This window comes from Rhododendron vialii, chromosome 4a, assembly GCF_030253575.1.
Source record: "Rhododendron vialii isolate Sample 1 chromosome 4a, ASM3025357v1".
In the NCBI taxonomy this organism is placed as follows: Eukaryota; Viridiplantae; Streptophyta; class Magnoliopsida; order Ericales; family Ericaceae; genus Rhododendron; species Rhododendron vialii.
Window position 1 is genome coordinate 24,083,899 of NC_080560.1, and position 12,942 is coordinate 24,096,840.

The following is a 12,942-nucleotide window of genomic DNA, read 5'->3' on the forward strand; positions in this document are numbered from 1 at the left end:
AACTCGCACATGCCACTTGGTGGGATTCGAAGGCCCTATAGCGTGTAGAGAGTAATCTCAGTCATTCGAAAGTGTTTTCAATGATCCGGATTTAAAATCTCCTATAGGGAAGAGTTATTCTTTTTCATGAATGAGTTTATTTTAAATCTGAACCATTAAATACTAAGATAGAGGGATGTGATTATTTCATACACCCTGTAGCAAGTTTGCAAGTTTGATCACTACAGGGCCCCGCTTCCCACTTAGTGCTACAAGCCTGCCTGCAACCCCAAAATATTGTACTCCATGTGAAAAAGGAAAACAACGCACGGTTAACAAAAAAACCCGGTGACAATGGAAACCCAACTTTATTCACAGGCACAGGGGATTCCGTACCTATTCAGTACCAACCACCCATCCATCGAAAAACCCTCCCAAGTTTCACAAGAACTTTCCTTTCTCAGACCATACTCCATACATATCCATTTAATCCTAACCACGACTTTTGAACATTCAAGAATTCCGCCCCCAGGTACGATCGAGGCCCACAACGACCAAAGACTCCACCAAGTCGTTCCCATTTTTTTCCACAGCCTAGACATTATTCTATACTACTATTCTCTTCTATTACCAAAATCATCATCTCACAGAATATAAAGGCAAGGCCAAGAAAGAAAACACGAATCTTGATCCAGCCGTGTCAAAAATCCCAAGCCATGGCGACCGCTCTGGCGTACCAATATTCCCACCTCCCGGTGGTACCCACGTGGCTAAACAAGGGTGACAACGCATGGCAAATGACCGCATCAACACTTGTGGGCCTCCAAAGCATGCCGGGCCTAGTCATTCTCTACGCTAGCATCGTGAAAAAGAAATGGGCCGTGAACTCTGCTTTTATGGCCCTATATGCCTTCGCTGCCGTCCTGATTTGTTGGGTGCTAGTATGCTACCGGATGGCTTTCGGTGATAAATTGCTCCCTTTCTGGGGAAAGGGTGCACCGTCACTAGGCCAAAAGTTCCTCATTGACCGAGCTGCCGTCCCAGAGAGCACTCATTTCGAGACACCCATGATCCAGCCGTTTTATCCGATGGCTTCGCTGGTTTACTTCCAGTTCACTTTTGCTGCCATTACCATGATTTTGCTAGCTGGGTCTGTGCTTGGTCGGATGAACATCAGGGCGTGGATGGCTTTTGTGCCTTTGTGGCTGATTTTTTCATACACTGTTGGTGCTTTTAGCTTATGGGGTGGTGGGTTCCTTTTTCATTGGGGTGTCATTGACTACTCTGGTGGCTATGTCATCCACCTATCATCTGGAATTGCTGGTTTCACCGCGGCTTATTGGGTACCACACCACTCTTAAATTTTAGTATTATTCCCGTATAAACGAAGTGTAGTCATGTATTGATCATATATTCTATTCTCATGGCGTACTATGAGCTAGCCCATCTAAAATAAATAAATAAATACATATTGATTGATTGATATACTTTAATTTAGGTTGGACCAAGGCTGAAGAGTGATAGGGAGAGATTTCCGCCAAACAATGTGTTGCTTATGCTAGCGGGTGCGGGGTTGCTTTGGATGGGGTGGTCAGGGTTCAATGGAGGGGCACCTTATGCTGCAAACATTGATGCTTCAATTGCAGTGCTAAACACAAACATATGTGCAGCAACAAGCCTTCTTGTTTGGACATCCCTTGATGTTGTGTTTTTTGGGAAGCCCTCTGTGATCGGTGCTGTTCAAGGGATGATGACTGGTCTCGTTTGCATCACTCCAGGAGCAGGTATATACATATATATGTTCTTGAATGTTTCAATTACTAATATATATACACACACACGCACACAATTAGTAAAAAGATACTATCACTTTTCACTGTGTTGTGGTTCATAATTAATGTGGAAGTACTATGAATCAGATTTCTTTATCGAAATTAAATTAATATGCTAACTCTATTATGTAAAGCTAATTAGCACATGATGATAAAACACTATGTTAGCGACAAATTCTAGGGAGTTTTTCATTTCTCTCACGTCAAGTTTGCACATGATAGCACTATGTTTGAAGCTTATTTTGATCGCACAAGAAATTAAGCAAAAACAGAATAACAGAACAAGGTTGCTTTAAATCACTAGAATTTCTTCACTGTATGTCAAACAAAATATAAGGCGTCTGCTGATCTTAACATTAACAGCAAATTAAGATGGAACCAATCACTGGTATACATCATTTCTGCAATATTACAGCTTAAATTACTTAGTTGCAATTTCTCTTCTTTAAGTTCCAAACAAGTCCTATAAGGTAATGAAAGGCTGGTAAACCTGGTTGGTTGCAGCAAGAAAATAGGTAGATAAGGATGGTATCCTCTCCAGAGTTACTGTCCCGAACAGTCCATTTTTTTCTCACGCTACATAGTATTCCTACCGGTAAGAATATTATTGTGGGGTCTACATTTGTGAGACAACCAAACAGCTCTCCCATACATACTTGGAGAGGATCGATTCGGATCTGGTAGATAAATAGAATGTTTCAATTGGTAATCATCAAAAAGGTAAAGGGTTCTATCGTTATTTGGCAGGAGTGGTGCAATCGTGGGCTGCGATAGTGATGGGCATCCTATCTGGTAGCATTCCTTGGTTCTCCATGATGATTCTTCACAAGAAGTCTTCTTTGCTACAGAAGGTACACATGTATACGTACATGTATAAATTCATACTATATCATATATATGAATATCATCATAAACATGTGCTTTTGTTCTAATTATTCAGTAGTTCGGGAGCACTTCCAGGTGGTGCTCCAGATCACTCTAAAACCACATATTTACTTGGGATCAACATACCTAGTGGCTGGTTTCCAAGAACACACATTCTTGTGGGACCCAAGACAAAGTATATATGTAGTCTCCAAGAGCATCACTTGGCTCCCGAACGACTGATAATTACCCGTGTTTTTTTGGTCCATATCTACTTGTAAATCCTTTATCATGTCATTTCATATTTTATTTTTAGGCAAAATGTGAACCCCTTCTTAGGGTCAAACCCGTGTTTAAAATTTAGCCTGGCTTCCATTTCCCACGGAATCCCATCATAAAAAGAGAACCCAAAAGAACAAGTGGAAGGAAGAAATTGAAGCAACCAAAGAGTTGGTGGTTTAGGATTATTCAAATTCTCAAACAATTGTGGCATGGTGGTTGTAATGAAAATGGAAATTTGATTTTTCTAAATTAGAGACAAGTGGTCAAATTTTTGTTCTTTTATGTTGGAGATGTACATAACAGAAGGAAATTACCTTCCAGACCATATACACGTGTTTCATCTATACCTACTTTTCTCTTTTCATTTCATATTGTACCTTTAGACAAAAAATGGGATCCTGTTGTTAGCGGGACCTTAGGGTCAAACCTCGTCTAAATTAGCATGGCTTCCATTTCCCACAGAATCCAAGACCATAAAAGCAAAGAAAACTAAAAAAAGAACAAGTGGAAGGAAGAAACTGAGGTAACCAAAAAGTTGGTGGGTTAGGCTTATTCAAATTCTCAAACAATTGTGGGGTGGTGGTTACAGTTAGATGGCTATAGCCTGCAGCATTTTGCCAATTTTTGGTATTTTTTGTTACCTCCAGATGAAAATTTTATTTTTTAAAGTAGACGGAAATGGTAGCGTACATATAAGAGAAGAAAATTGACTTCCGGATCATGGAAAATATATCATCGGCCTAAACTACTGCAAATTGTTTTAATTGTAATAAAATTCATCTCGATTTTGGAAGAAAGACCTACACCCGTGAGATTTAGCTTTGTATCCATCATATCACCCAAACCCGTTAATATTTTCAATCTTATCTCCATATCATCAAGATTGATTCAGTCATTTGAACTCATCATACTTTACCATACTTCGTTTTCAAAACATAAAAGAACAAGTAATATATTCAAAAGAAGGTTCATTTTGGAATATGACATATGACTACATGAGAATAGACCGAGAAAATAAATCCAGGGGATCGTGGAAATAGGCCACGTTACCCAACATGTATCATATTCTTCATTATTAATTTATTACCAGAACAAATATATATATAATTAACAATTGATGGTGAGAGATTATGATCAGGTGGACGATACACTGGGAGTATTTCACACACACGCCGTGGCCGGACTCTTAGGCGGCCTTCTGACCGGGCTCCTAGCAGAGCCAGCACTCTGCCGGCTCATTCTACCCGTGGTCAACACAAGGGGTGCATTTTACGGGGGTACGGGCGGGATCCAATTCCTGAAACAGCTGGTGGCGGCGTTGTTTGTGATCGGCTGGAACATTGTTTCAACAACCGCAATTCTTTTGTCAATAAAGCTGTTCATGCCGTTACGAATGCCCGAGGAGGAGCTTGTGATCGGAGACGACGCGGTGCACGGGGAGGAAGCATACGCTTTGTGGGGAGATGGTGAAAAGTATGACCCGACTAAGCACGGTTGGAATGTATCGTCGTATGCTGAGGAAAATGCAATGTCTGGGTTTGGTCATGGTGCCAAAGCCAGAGGTGTCACCATTAACCTGTGATCCGTTGGATATTATCATTGCAATAGCATGTGTTGTACAAAACAAATGTACTGGTAATTCCTCAAGATCTTGCAATTTTCTACTGTAAGAAAAATTTTGGAAATGAGAAACTTTGATTACACCGATATTGTAACCTATTAGCCCCTCCCCTCATAACCGAAGTACTGCCACTGGTTTTCAGATATGCTTTCTTCAAAAATAGGTTCAATTCCGCAAATATGTGACTCGAGCGGAAATATTTTGATTGTGTGGAATACTGTATGTATTTGTGTATAACACAAGTGATAACTGGGTACACTCGGATTACCATGTGTACCATATGGCATAACATGATATTATTGCTAATGAGTTGCCGAAACACACTACTCCTACATATGAGGCAGCTCGTTTTTCAACAACCAGCAAAAGTGAATCTTGACATTCTACTTGTAAGATCGATCGCTACATGATTTTCTTGTATGTACCAGGTAAAAATGCCACAGAGCAATCTGGGGTGCATCTAAATATCACTCATACGAGAGAGCAAGTGATGTTAGCAGTAGAAAGAGAGAAATAAAGATGATACTCAGGTCATATAAACATTTCCCAGAACATTGGAGTTCGGTACATAACCATATATTGTGGCCTACTGACTATTGTGACACAATTAGGTTGGGTGAACACTTGTTTGGATCAACTAATTGATTCAGAAAGTCAACCAAAGTGGGTCAGTTAATTTGACAATATGGGTTATCCAAAAGATTGTCATTTCATAGGCTTCCTTTTCTCACACAGAAGAAACAGAGGTCTTTGACAATCACACTTCTTTTTTAATCAAAAAAGAGAACCACCATATATAGAGAGAAAAACAGAAATCAATCCGGAGTAGATCAAACCAGTTACAGACGCAAAGCAAAACAGAAAGCTACCAACAGCAAGCATAATAAGTGTCTATTACGAAAGGATGGAAGACGAGAAGGAAGAAGGCAACAATCAACAGACCTAAATAAGCTGAGGCAAACAAGAACATCCACAAATCAAATATCAAGTTGATGCTGCTGCTCCTATTAAGTATTAACTGATTAACCTGTATCAAAAGGGAATAACCCGTATCAAAAGGGAAGGTCATATTAGAAATTCGAGTACAACAATTTCAACAGGGAATCACACTGTGAAAGTAAATACTGGCACTTCAATCTTCTTTGCCCTTGCACTCACGACATTTGTAGTAAAAAAGAAAAATCTGAACTAAAAATGGAACATAACTTTAGCATTCCCAGCTACCTATATTCAGTATTTCAAGTGGACATATAGTAGCTAATTGAAGCGTTCCCAATCTTGACTCACTGCAGTAGATGATGGAAAGGGCGGAGGGGCACTGAAGCTTTCCATTTCAGAGCCAAAGGTCTCCCATTCAGTTGTTACCGATACATTCCTGCTGTTGTTGCTCAATGGATTCGAGTTCCTTTCCTTTAGAGAGTCCACTGTATCCACAAAGCTTTGAACACGATGAACCTGTTAAACAAGTTTTATGTTAATTCACAAACAAAATAGGAATCTGAGCCATTATATTAACTACAAGAACTTTTACCATTAGCAGCTCAAGACCCTAATCTAACTCTACGTCATCGCTGCTACTTAGGAAAATGAACTCCCATCATATAGAGGATGATGTTCTAGTGCAACATAACAATCCTAGGGTCTTTTCCAATGCCAAACATGAAGTTCTTAAATGTCTTGCAACTATATGGAAGTTATGTTACTAAAGTCAAAAAATTATGCTACATTATATGCATCCAATAACCTACTAAAAGGAAACTTTAGAAGGCGATCGCAGTGATTTCCCACAGTTATTTTGCGTTTCATGGTAATTTTCCAGGAAACTTGAGAAAACCTATGGGAACCAAATGGGGCCCATAAGAAACACAAGTTTAGAAAATCAAACAAACAGGATGTGAACATCTTTCAATCACAGCTGTGTAACAAACATCGCCAAGGGACGAGGATTCCAGTCAGAGTGCAAATCCATGGTTTAGGGAACAAATTCCACTCAATATCTGTGTTCCCATCTAGAAAAACGCCTCTTCAAACTAGGATGGAGCACTCAAATGTACACAGCGCATGGGTCCAGTCCCCACCCAAGAGAAGAAATACCCGGAAGCAGACACGGGGAGTATAGGCAAAGTACAGCTAGCAGCTGGAGAAAAAAGCCGAATGACAAAGAATCAAAAGAAAAGCTAATAATGGAACAGATACTTGGGCAACCATCAACTATAAGGAACCTACAAAATTGATAGAGAATCAGGATATGATGAGAACTGCCAAAAAAAAAGTCAAACTTACTCTATTCCTCTGTATGTCTCTGTTTATAGAATATAGAAAACAAAACTTGAAGTTGCCACAATCTACAATATTTACCATTAACAAATACTTCAATAAATATAAGTACACTCCTATGTCAATGCTTGCTAAGGCACCCAACCTTAAACTCTTCTATGTGCCCTCACGCCACCTCGATGTCTGCTCGTTCTCCCCTCTTCAATTCCCATGAACAACATAATCTTGACTACCCTGACCCCACTCTTGCATCATACAACTAAAGATTTTTACGTATAAGCATGTAAAGCCATATAGCAATCCAGCATTGAAATTAGATTTAGTGATAGGTCCACTATAGACATTTCATTAGCCCACAAGTCCACCTAATAGTTTTATAAAGCCACAAGTCCACACAACCTAAACCGTAGGGTACCCTATGAAAGTGCCTAAAACCCTAAACCCTATGAAAGTGCCTAAACCACTAAAATCCTATAATAGGAAAGTGCACCCTAAAACCCTATAAAAATGCCTAAACCCTAGGGTACCCTATGGTAGGGTAATCTGCCCTACCCTAGGGTACCCTATCCTATAATAAAAAAGTGCACCCTAAAATCTTATGAAAGTGCCTAAACCCTAGGGTACCCTAAAATGGACTTGAGACCTTACAAAATTAATAGGCGGACTTGTGGGCTTATGAAGTTCACATAATGGAGTCAAGGACCTAAGACTAATTTTCTATAGAAATTATAAAACATCACAGAGAACCATGTATCAAGCTGAACCTCGATCAGATTCTAGCTTTAATATTGTCATTCACGCTAATACTTCTAGGTGTGAACTGGGAACTCAAAACCATGGTTACCAGTTCAAGGCTGTACATGCGATGAGAATTATATCCAGCAGACCAAAAAAGAAAAAAAAACCATTAATAATAACAGCACACTTGGTGGCACTGAGCACTAACCTCAAGCTTTCGCTGTACTTTCCCTTCTCCTTCAGCCTCAATGCCATCCAATGTAAGCAGCTGCCTCATTAGCAGCTCGGATAGAATTATGAATTCCTTCTCTCCAACCTGGGTCCCACCATACACAACTCCTTCCAGTGCAGCCACCTACAAGAGAACAGTCTGATTGGCCTTTTTAGGTGTTGAGCAAATCAAGTGATAGTGTATGAAGGAACTTACCTGTTCTGAAAGCTTATCGACCTCTGCCCTGACTTGAGCAACAGCTGCACAGGATCTTGCCACCGCCTCCTTGAGCTCCCTATCTTTGACTGTGCCTTCCATAGAACCCAACTGTTAAACAGAAGAACCAGAAATGACTCCCCAAGGGACGTGCGTGGACAAGGGAGAAACTAGGGCTACTTCTGTTGAACCTTAAATATTATTATGAAAAATGATTCCCGAGTTTCCATTATTTAGAATATTTCACAGAGTAAGATAGTGTATATCGTTGGCTGAAGGTGATTTCATTTCAATTTACCTGTACGTTGTTTTGCGCCATGGTCTCGACCCTTTCATAGATGCGAACTCTTTGCCTTCATCAACAGCCCAAAAATGGAAGAGACTACATCTCCTTGTCCGACAGCCACAAGACGAGAGAGAGAGAGAGAGAGAGAGAGAGAGAGAGAGAAGGCTTCAAAGTTTCAATTCCTAATGTTGAGGTCCAGAAGTTCACGATTCAATTGTACGCCTATAGCTATCCTCCCAAGTTTTCTCTCTATACATGGAATTGTGTAGACATATGAACTTTAATGTGTCTATTTTGGGACATTGTCTTTACAATGTTGTCTCGGATTCTCTGTTTCACGAAATTTGTGGCCATGGGAAAAGTTTTTCAAGCGCCAACTAAACACTGGAAACAAAAGGAAAAGGATTACTTTACCGCATGATTTTACATGGAAAATGTTTTAGATCGTAAATAGTTTCACTTCACTTCAAGCCAAACAAGCCTAGGTGAAAAGTAATCTACCTCTTTCTCTGGTCTGACTTCAGCAGCACTAGAAAATTCATTGCCCTCAACCTCCTCAGAGTTTCTCTCAATGGTTTTCTGTTCTTCCATGAGTAAAACCTTTGCGTTATCCTTCACACCCACCATGTGCAAATACTCTTGATCGTCTTTCTCCATTCCTCTGAACAACAATCTTTGTTGATTAGGCTCCAACCCAATTTCTTGGGCAATACACTTCTTCAGCTCCCCTTTCGAAAACACAAATCAAAGTAAGCCCAAAGCATGTCCGATGAAACAAGCTGCCTATCTTAGCTTTTTCTGTATTAGGACATGCTTCAAGTTGAGTATATTTTTATATTTGATAATCAACAACCTCCAGTGCATCCACACACACACAGCAGAATGTACCTATGACAGGGAGAGCATCCTAACACTTCCTTTTGTAACCATAATTATAAAATATCATGAAACAAGCATGTCAAAAAAATTCCTCCATCACAAGCGAAGTATAGATATATGCAAACACCAAATATAATAGATCGCCAAGAATAAACGAATGAACGCGGAAGAGAAATCTATGACCAACCCATTTGCATTCAGTACAATAGAAATCACTTCAGCACTATATACATAGGAAGAACTAACATAAGAACATGGTTACATACACTAATGAGTGGAAGTGCAGTGAGAGATAAGAATTTCACGTCAAATCAATTGTCATGAGCTAACAACAATGTTAGGTACCGCGCGCGCGCACGTCAAACAGAAGAGATGATTCGTTTATCTGACAGAGTAACAAAAGCTTATAGCAATTTCTTTCCTTATTCTCCCTAAAACCTAGTAAAAACCCAGACCAAGTGAAGAAACACAGAAAATGACCCAGAAAGGAATACTCATCCGTTTTTCTTTTTCTCTCGAATGAAAGAAGTTACCAAAAGTGAATTGAGAGGGAACAACGAGGCAAAGCTGGCTCAAGCCATGGACGGCATTAACCCTGATTGTGGGCCCACCACCACCATCGTGAAGAAGATCGTCGTAGTGGCCATTTTCGGCCACTGGCCATCTCGAATTCGATCCGTCCATGCCCAAATTTCTGCAAGAGCCAAAGCCGAATGGGTGTTTGGGAAAAACTGAAGGGGGTATGGTCAGTACTGAGTAGAGATTCTCCAATAGCAAAGAAATGAGGATTTTGAGTCTTTTAGATTAGAGGACTAGCCGACTAGGGATGGGTACCGTAGGACTCTAGGAGTATTAATTTCCTCAGGACAGTTGGCCGGCTTAAGCGTTGTTTGGTTCAAACTTCAAAGGCAATGGAAGAGAAGGAAATCTATATCTATTATCTGTCTATACTTCCTTATCAAGGACTCCCCTGTTTGTCGACTTTTCACTATTCCCAAATTACCCTTCCTACTTCTCCTCCCCCAAAACACATGCACCTATTCCCTCGACGTAACTCCCAAACGACGCATCCCATATCCAACGGCTCCCCCAACTAAACCATCACAGCTGCGGACCACTCAAAATGGAAATTCACCCCAACGCCATTCCATCCACATCTCCAACTCCAACCGACAAAGTTCCTGCCAATCCAAACTCCCACCATCCACCGTACCTCTCTACACCGCCAAAATTTCTGCCGCCGGATAAAATTACCCAGTAAGTCCAACTTAATCCATTGTTTGACCCCACCTCTATCTACATCTACATATATCTTCATTCATCAGTGTATATTTTACTGTTACAAAATAATTTGTAAAGGCTTCATTATTTGCCTACTACCTGTTCGACACAATGTTTCAATGGCACATTTAAAATTCAAGTTGATATTTTCCACAAATGATTTTTACTGAGAGAGGGACTTGGGTTCCTTTACCCCTTTGGAACTATACGATTCTTAAAAAAAAAGAGTAAAAGAAAGAGACTTGGGTTGTTCTATCATACCTTCAATGGACAACTATGTTGTATTGACTGCCTTTTTGAAAGTTGTCGAATTTGGACCAAAACAATTGGTATAAGAGTCTTGTTTGCATTCCATGGCAGCAAGTGGGCACAAGTCTGAGGGTGGCTTAATTATATGCCTACTAACTGTTGGACACATGTTACAATGGCAATCTTAAATTGAAGTTTATATTTTGCACAAATGCCTCTAAAAGAGAGAGGTACTTGGGTTCCTTTACTCCTTTGGAACTAAACGACTTGGGTTGTTCTAAAAAGGACTTGGGTTCCTCCAAAAAGGACTTGGGTTGTGGATCATACCTTTTTTGGATGACTACGTTGTATATATCGACTGCCTTCTTTGAATTTGGAGCAAAATAGTTGGTGTAAGAGGTTTCGTAGTAACTATTTTCGCGACAAAAAAATGGAAAAGTACAAACAACTGTGCAAGTCTCCTTGGATTTAACGAAGTATTGTCGGGCTCGATTCCAAAATTTGAAAGAAAAAAAAAAACATAAGAACCCTTGAAAATAGGAGGATAAGAAGCTTAGTAGGAGGGGAGTTGCTTTATTTGTGTGTGTTTGAAATATCAGATAAACCCCATTTATTCTTGTATTGCCTCCAACAACATTTTCCCAATGTCTCATTTGTTCTTTTCATTGTGTTGTGAATTTGTTCAGACCACTTTCCAAACCGACCGTCGGAAAACATTCCTCCATATAAGTTGCCCAAAAATAAGATCAAAAGAAGGTGAAACTTTGTTATGACTGCAAGAGAAGTGAATGGAACCTATACCATTCACTTCCTTTAATGTTTACTAGTCCACAACTTGTGGGTTCAATTGAATCTTAAGCATTGCCCCAGTGTTAACTTACTTCAGCTTAACTTTACTCGTTTGATTAATGTACAGATGAACCCATGTCCCATTATCGGAAGTATAGGAGGGACCGGTATGCTCGATTGACTGCTGAAGAAAAAAGAAAATATATACAAAATGTGTTCGATAAAAGAACATTGAATTCTACAAGCCTAAACAGAACAACATGAATAGATAGTAATGGACAAGGTTCTACTCCAACTTTCTCAGTGCTAGGTAAATGTTGTTATTATCGAAAACATGCTACTAAGCGTATTCTTCCACAAATTTTCCATTATTTATCGCTACTCATGTTTCTTTTGTTGGCTTTTTCCCCTGCCCTACAGATCTTTGTAACTCTGAATTTCAAGTATGATGGAGTAGACCTTGCTCTTTCTGTGGTGCAAAGAAATTCCAGTAACCATGACCTCCCTTCTCTTATTCCTTCAACGGATGGTTCATGTTTCTTTCAAATGTATTTCCAATGAGGTGGAAAATAGATTGCAGATTTTGAAAGATGCACATCTTTGCAAGTCTTGGGAAACTGAATCCCCAAGACCCAATAATGACGCGTACAGATTAGACAACAACAAAAAAAATTACAAAAACTCTACAAAAAAAATTACAAAAACTCTACAAAAAAATTACCACAACTCTCGCGTCACGAACGTTGGTTGAACTTGTTACAGCACATTTTGCTGTATGCCATGAATACTGCTCGACTGTACCTCACAATTTTCTGCCATATTCCCTTATACCTCGAATCACGTACCCGTTTGTGGAAACCCTATGTGATTGTTTGTTCTCTCTCTCAGCCCACTTTTCTGATTTATCAAAAACATCATTTGACCTAGAGAACAAAGCAGTATATTTATAAGGCTAGGAACCAAGGAGAAATAAATCTGGGCTCCTTGTGTAAATAAGAAATCTTAATCCCACCAGGATTTTATTTCTTATCACACAAATTACAATTCACCCCACTACAGAATTTTAATTGCATTCCCGTCCTTATCTCAATTATATTTCGAGCTCCGTGTTATTAAATACTTATTAATCTCCCCACGTTAAGATTACAGATACCCGTTGATTAAAATAAATTACTAACAAGCTCTCACTTAATCAACATCTTATCTTGAGACTATCTGCTTAACTTATTCGATATGTCGGATATAAATATCCACCTGTTGGGTTTGACATAATCGAAACTTATAAGCTTACTCAAGGGGTATCATCAATCCTTACTGGGACGTGGATTCCATCAATAATTAATAGTTGTCATATACATAATGTTGCTACCCAACTCACCGAGACTATTAACCGTGTAAAGATCTCACTCTTTAATGAATCAAAGTTAACAACATTAAA

At 39.5% G+C, this 12,942-nt stretch overlaps 2 protein-coding genes across 4 annotated transcripts; one reads left to right on the top strand and one right to left on the bottom strand.

Moving 5' to 3' along the window:
- Positions 1 to 542: 542 nt before the first annotated feature.
- On the top strand, positions 543 to 4,756 carry LOC131322266 (ammonium transporter 2). Its single transcript, XM_058353514.1, has 4 exons — positions 543 to 1,322; positions 1,478 to 1,763; positions 2,559 to 2,662; positions 4,096 to 4,756. Exons 1-4 carry the CDS (start codon positions 696 to 698, stop codon positions 4,537 to 4,539), a joined length of 1,461 nt encoding a protein of 486 aa, XP_058209497.1. The 5' UTR covers positions 543 to 695; the 3' UTR covers positions 4,540 to 4,756.
- A 799-nt stretch (positions 4,757 to 5,555) lies between these two features.
- On the bottom strand, positions 5,556 to 10,137 carry LOC131322267 (BAG family molecular chaperone regulator 4-like). 3 transcript variants are annotated; one of them, XM_058353515.1, is made up of 5 exons: positions 9,719 to 10,137; positions 8,808 to 9,034; positions 8,021 to 8,131; positions 7,802 to 7,948; positions 5,556 to 6,033 (listed from the first exon to the last, which is right to left on the bottom strand). In XM_058353515.1, exons 1-5 carry the CDS (start codon positions 9,867 to 9,869, stop codon positions 5,836 to 5,838), a joined length of 834 nt encoding a protein of 277 aa, XP_058209498.1. In that variant the 5' UTR covers positions 9,870 to 10,137; the 3' UTR covers positions 5,556 to 5,835. The 3 variants fall into 3 exon arrangements, with proteins under 3 accessions (XP_058209498.1, XP_058209501.1, XP_058209499.1); XM_058353518.1 differs by lacking the exon at positions 9,719 to 10,137 and adding an exon at positions 9,452 to 9,689; XM_058353516.1 differs by lacking the exon at positions 9,719 to 10,137 and adding an exon at positions 9,373 to 9,393.
- Positions 10,138 to 12,942: the final 2,805 nt, after the last annotated feature.

What these genes read in the sequence shown, in the direction of transcription:
- LOC131322266 (XM_058353514.1), top strand. Translation starts at nt 696, where the DNA reads ATGGCGACCGCTCTGGCGTACCAATATTCCCACCTCCCGGTGGTACCC. An exon ending in GTTTCACCGCGGCTTATTGG is followed by an intron (nt 1,323 to 1,477) that starts GTACCACACCAC and finishes ACTTTAATTTAG; the next exon opens with GTTGGACCAAGGCTGAAGAG. An exon ending in AGTCTTCTTTGCTACAGAAG is followed by an intron (nt 2,663 to 4,095) that starts GTACACATGTAT and finishes GATTATGATCAG; the next exon opens with GTGGACGATACACTGGGAGT.
- LOC131322267 (XM_058353515.1), bottom strand. Translation starts at nt 9,869, where the DNA reads ATGGACGGATCGAATTCGAGATGGCCAGTGGCCGAAAATGGCCACTAC. An exon ending in AAGTCAGACCAGAGAAAGAG is followed by an intron (nt 8,132 to 8,807) that starts GTAGATTACTTT and finishes TCTGTTTAACAG; the next exon opens with TTGGGTTCTATGGAAGGCAC. An exon ending in TCGATAAGCTTTCAGAACAG is followed by an intron (nt 7,949 to 8,020) that starts GTAAGTTCCTTC and finishes GTTCTCTTGTAG; the next exon opens with GTGGCTGCACTGGAAGGAGT.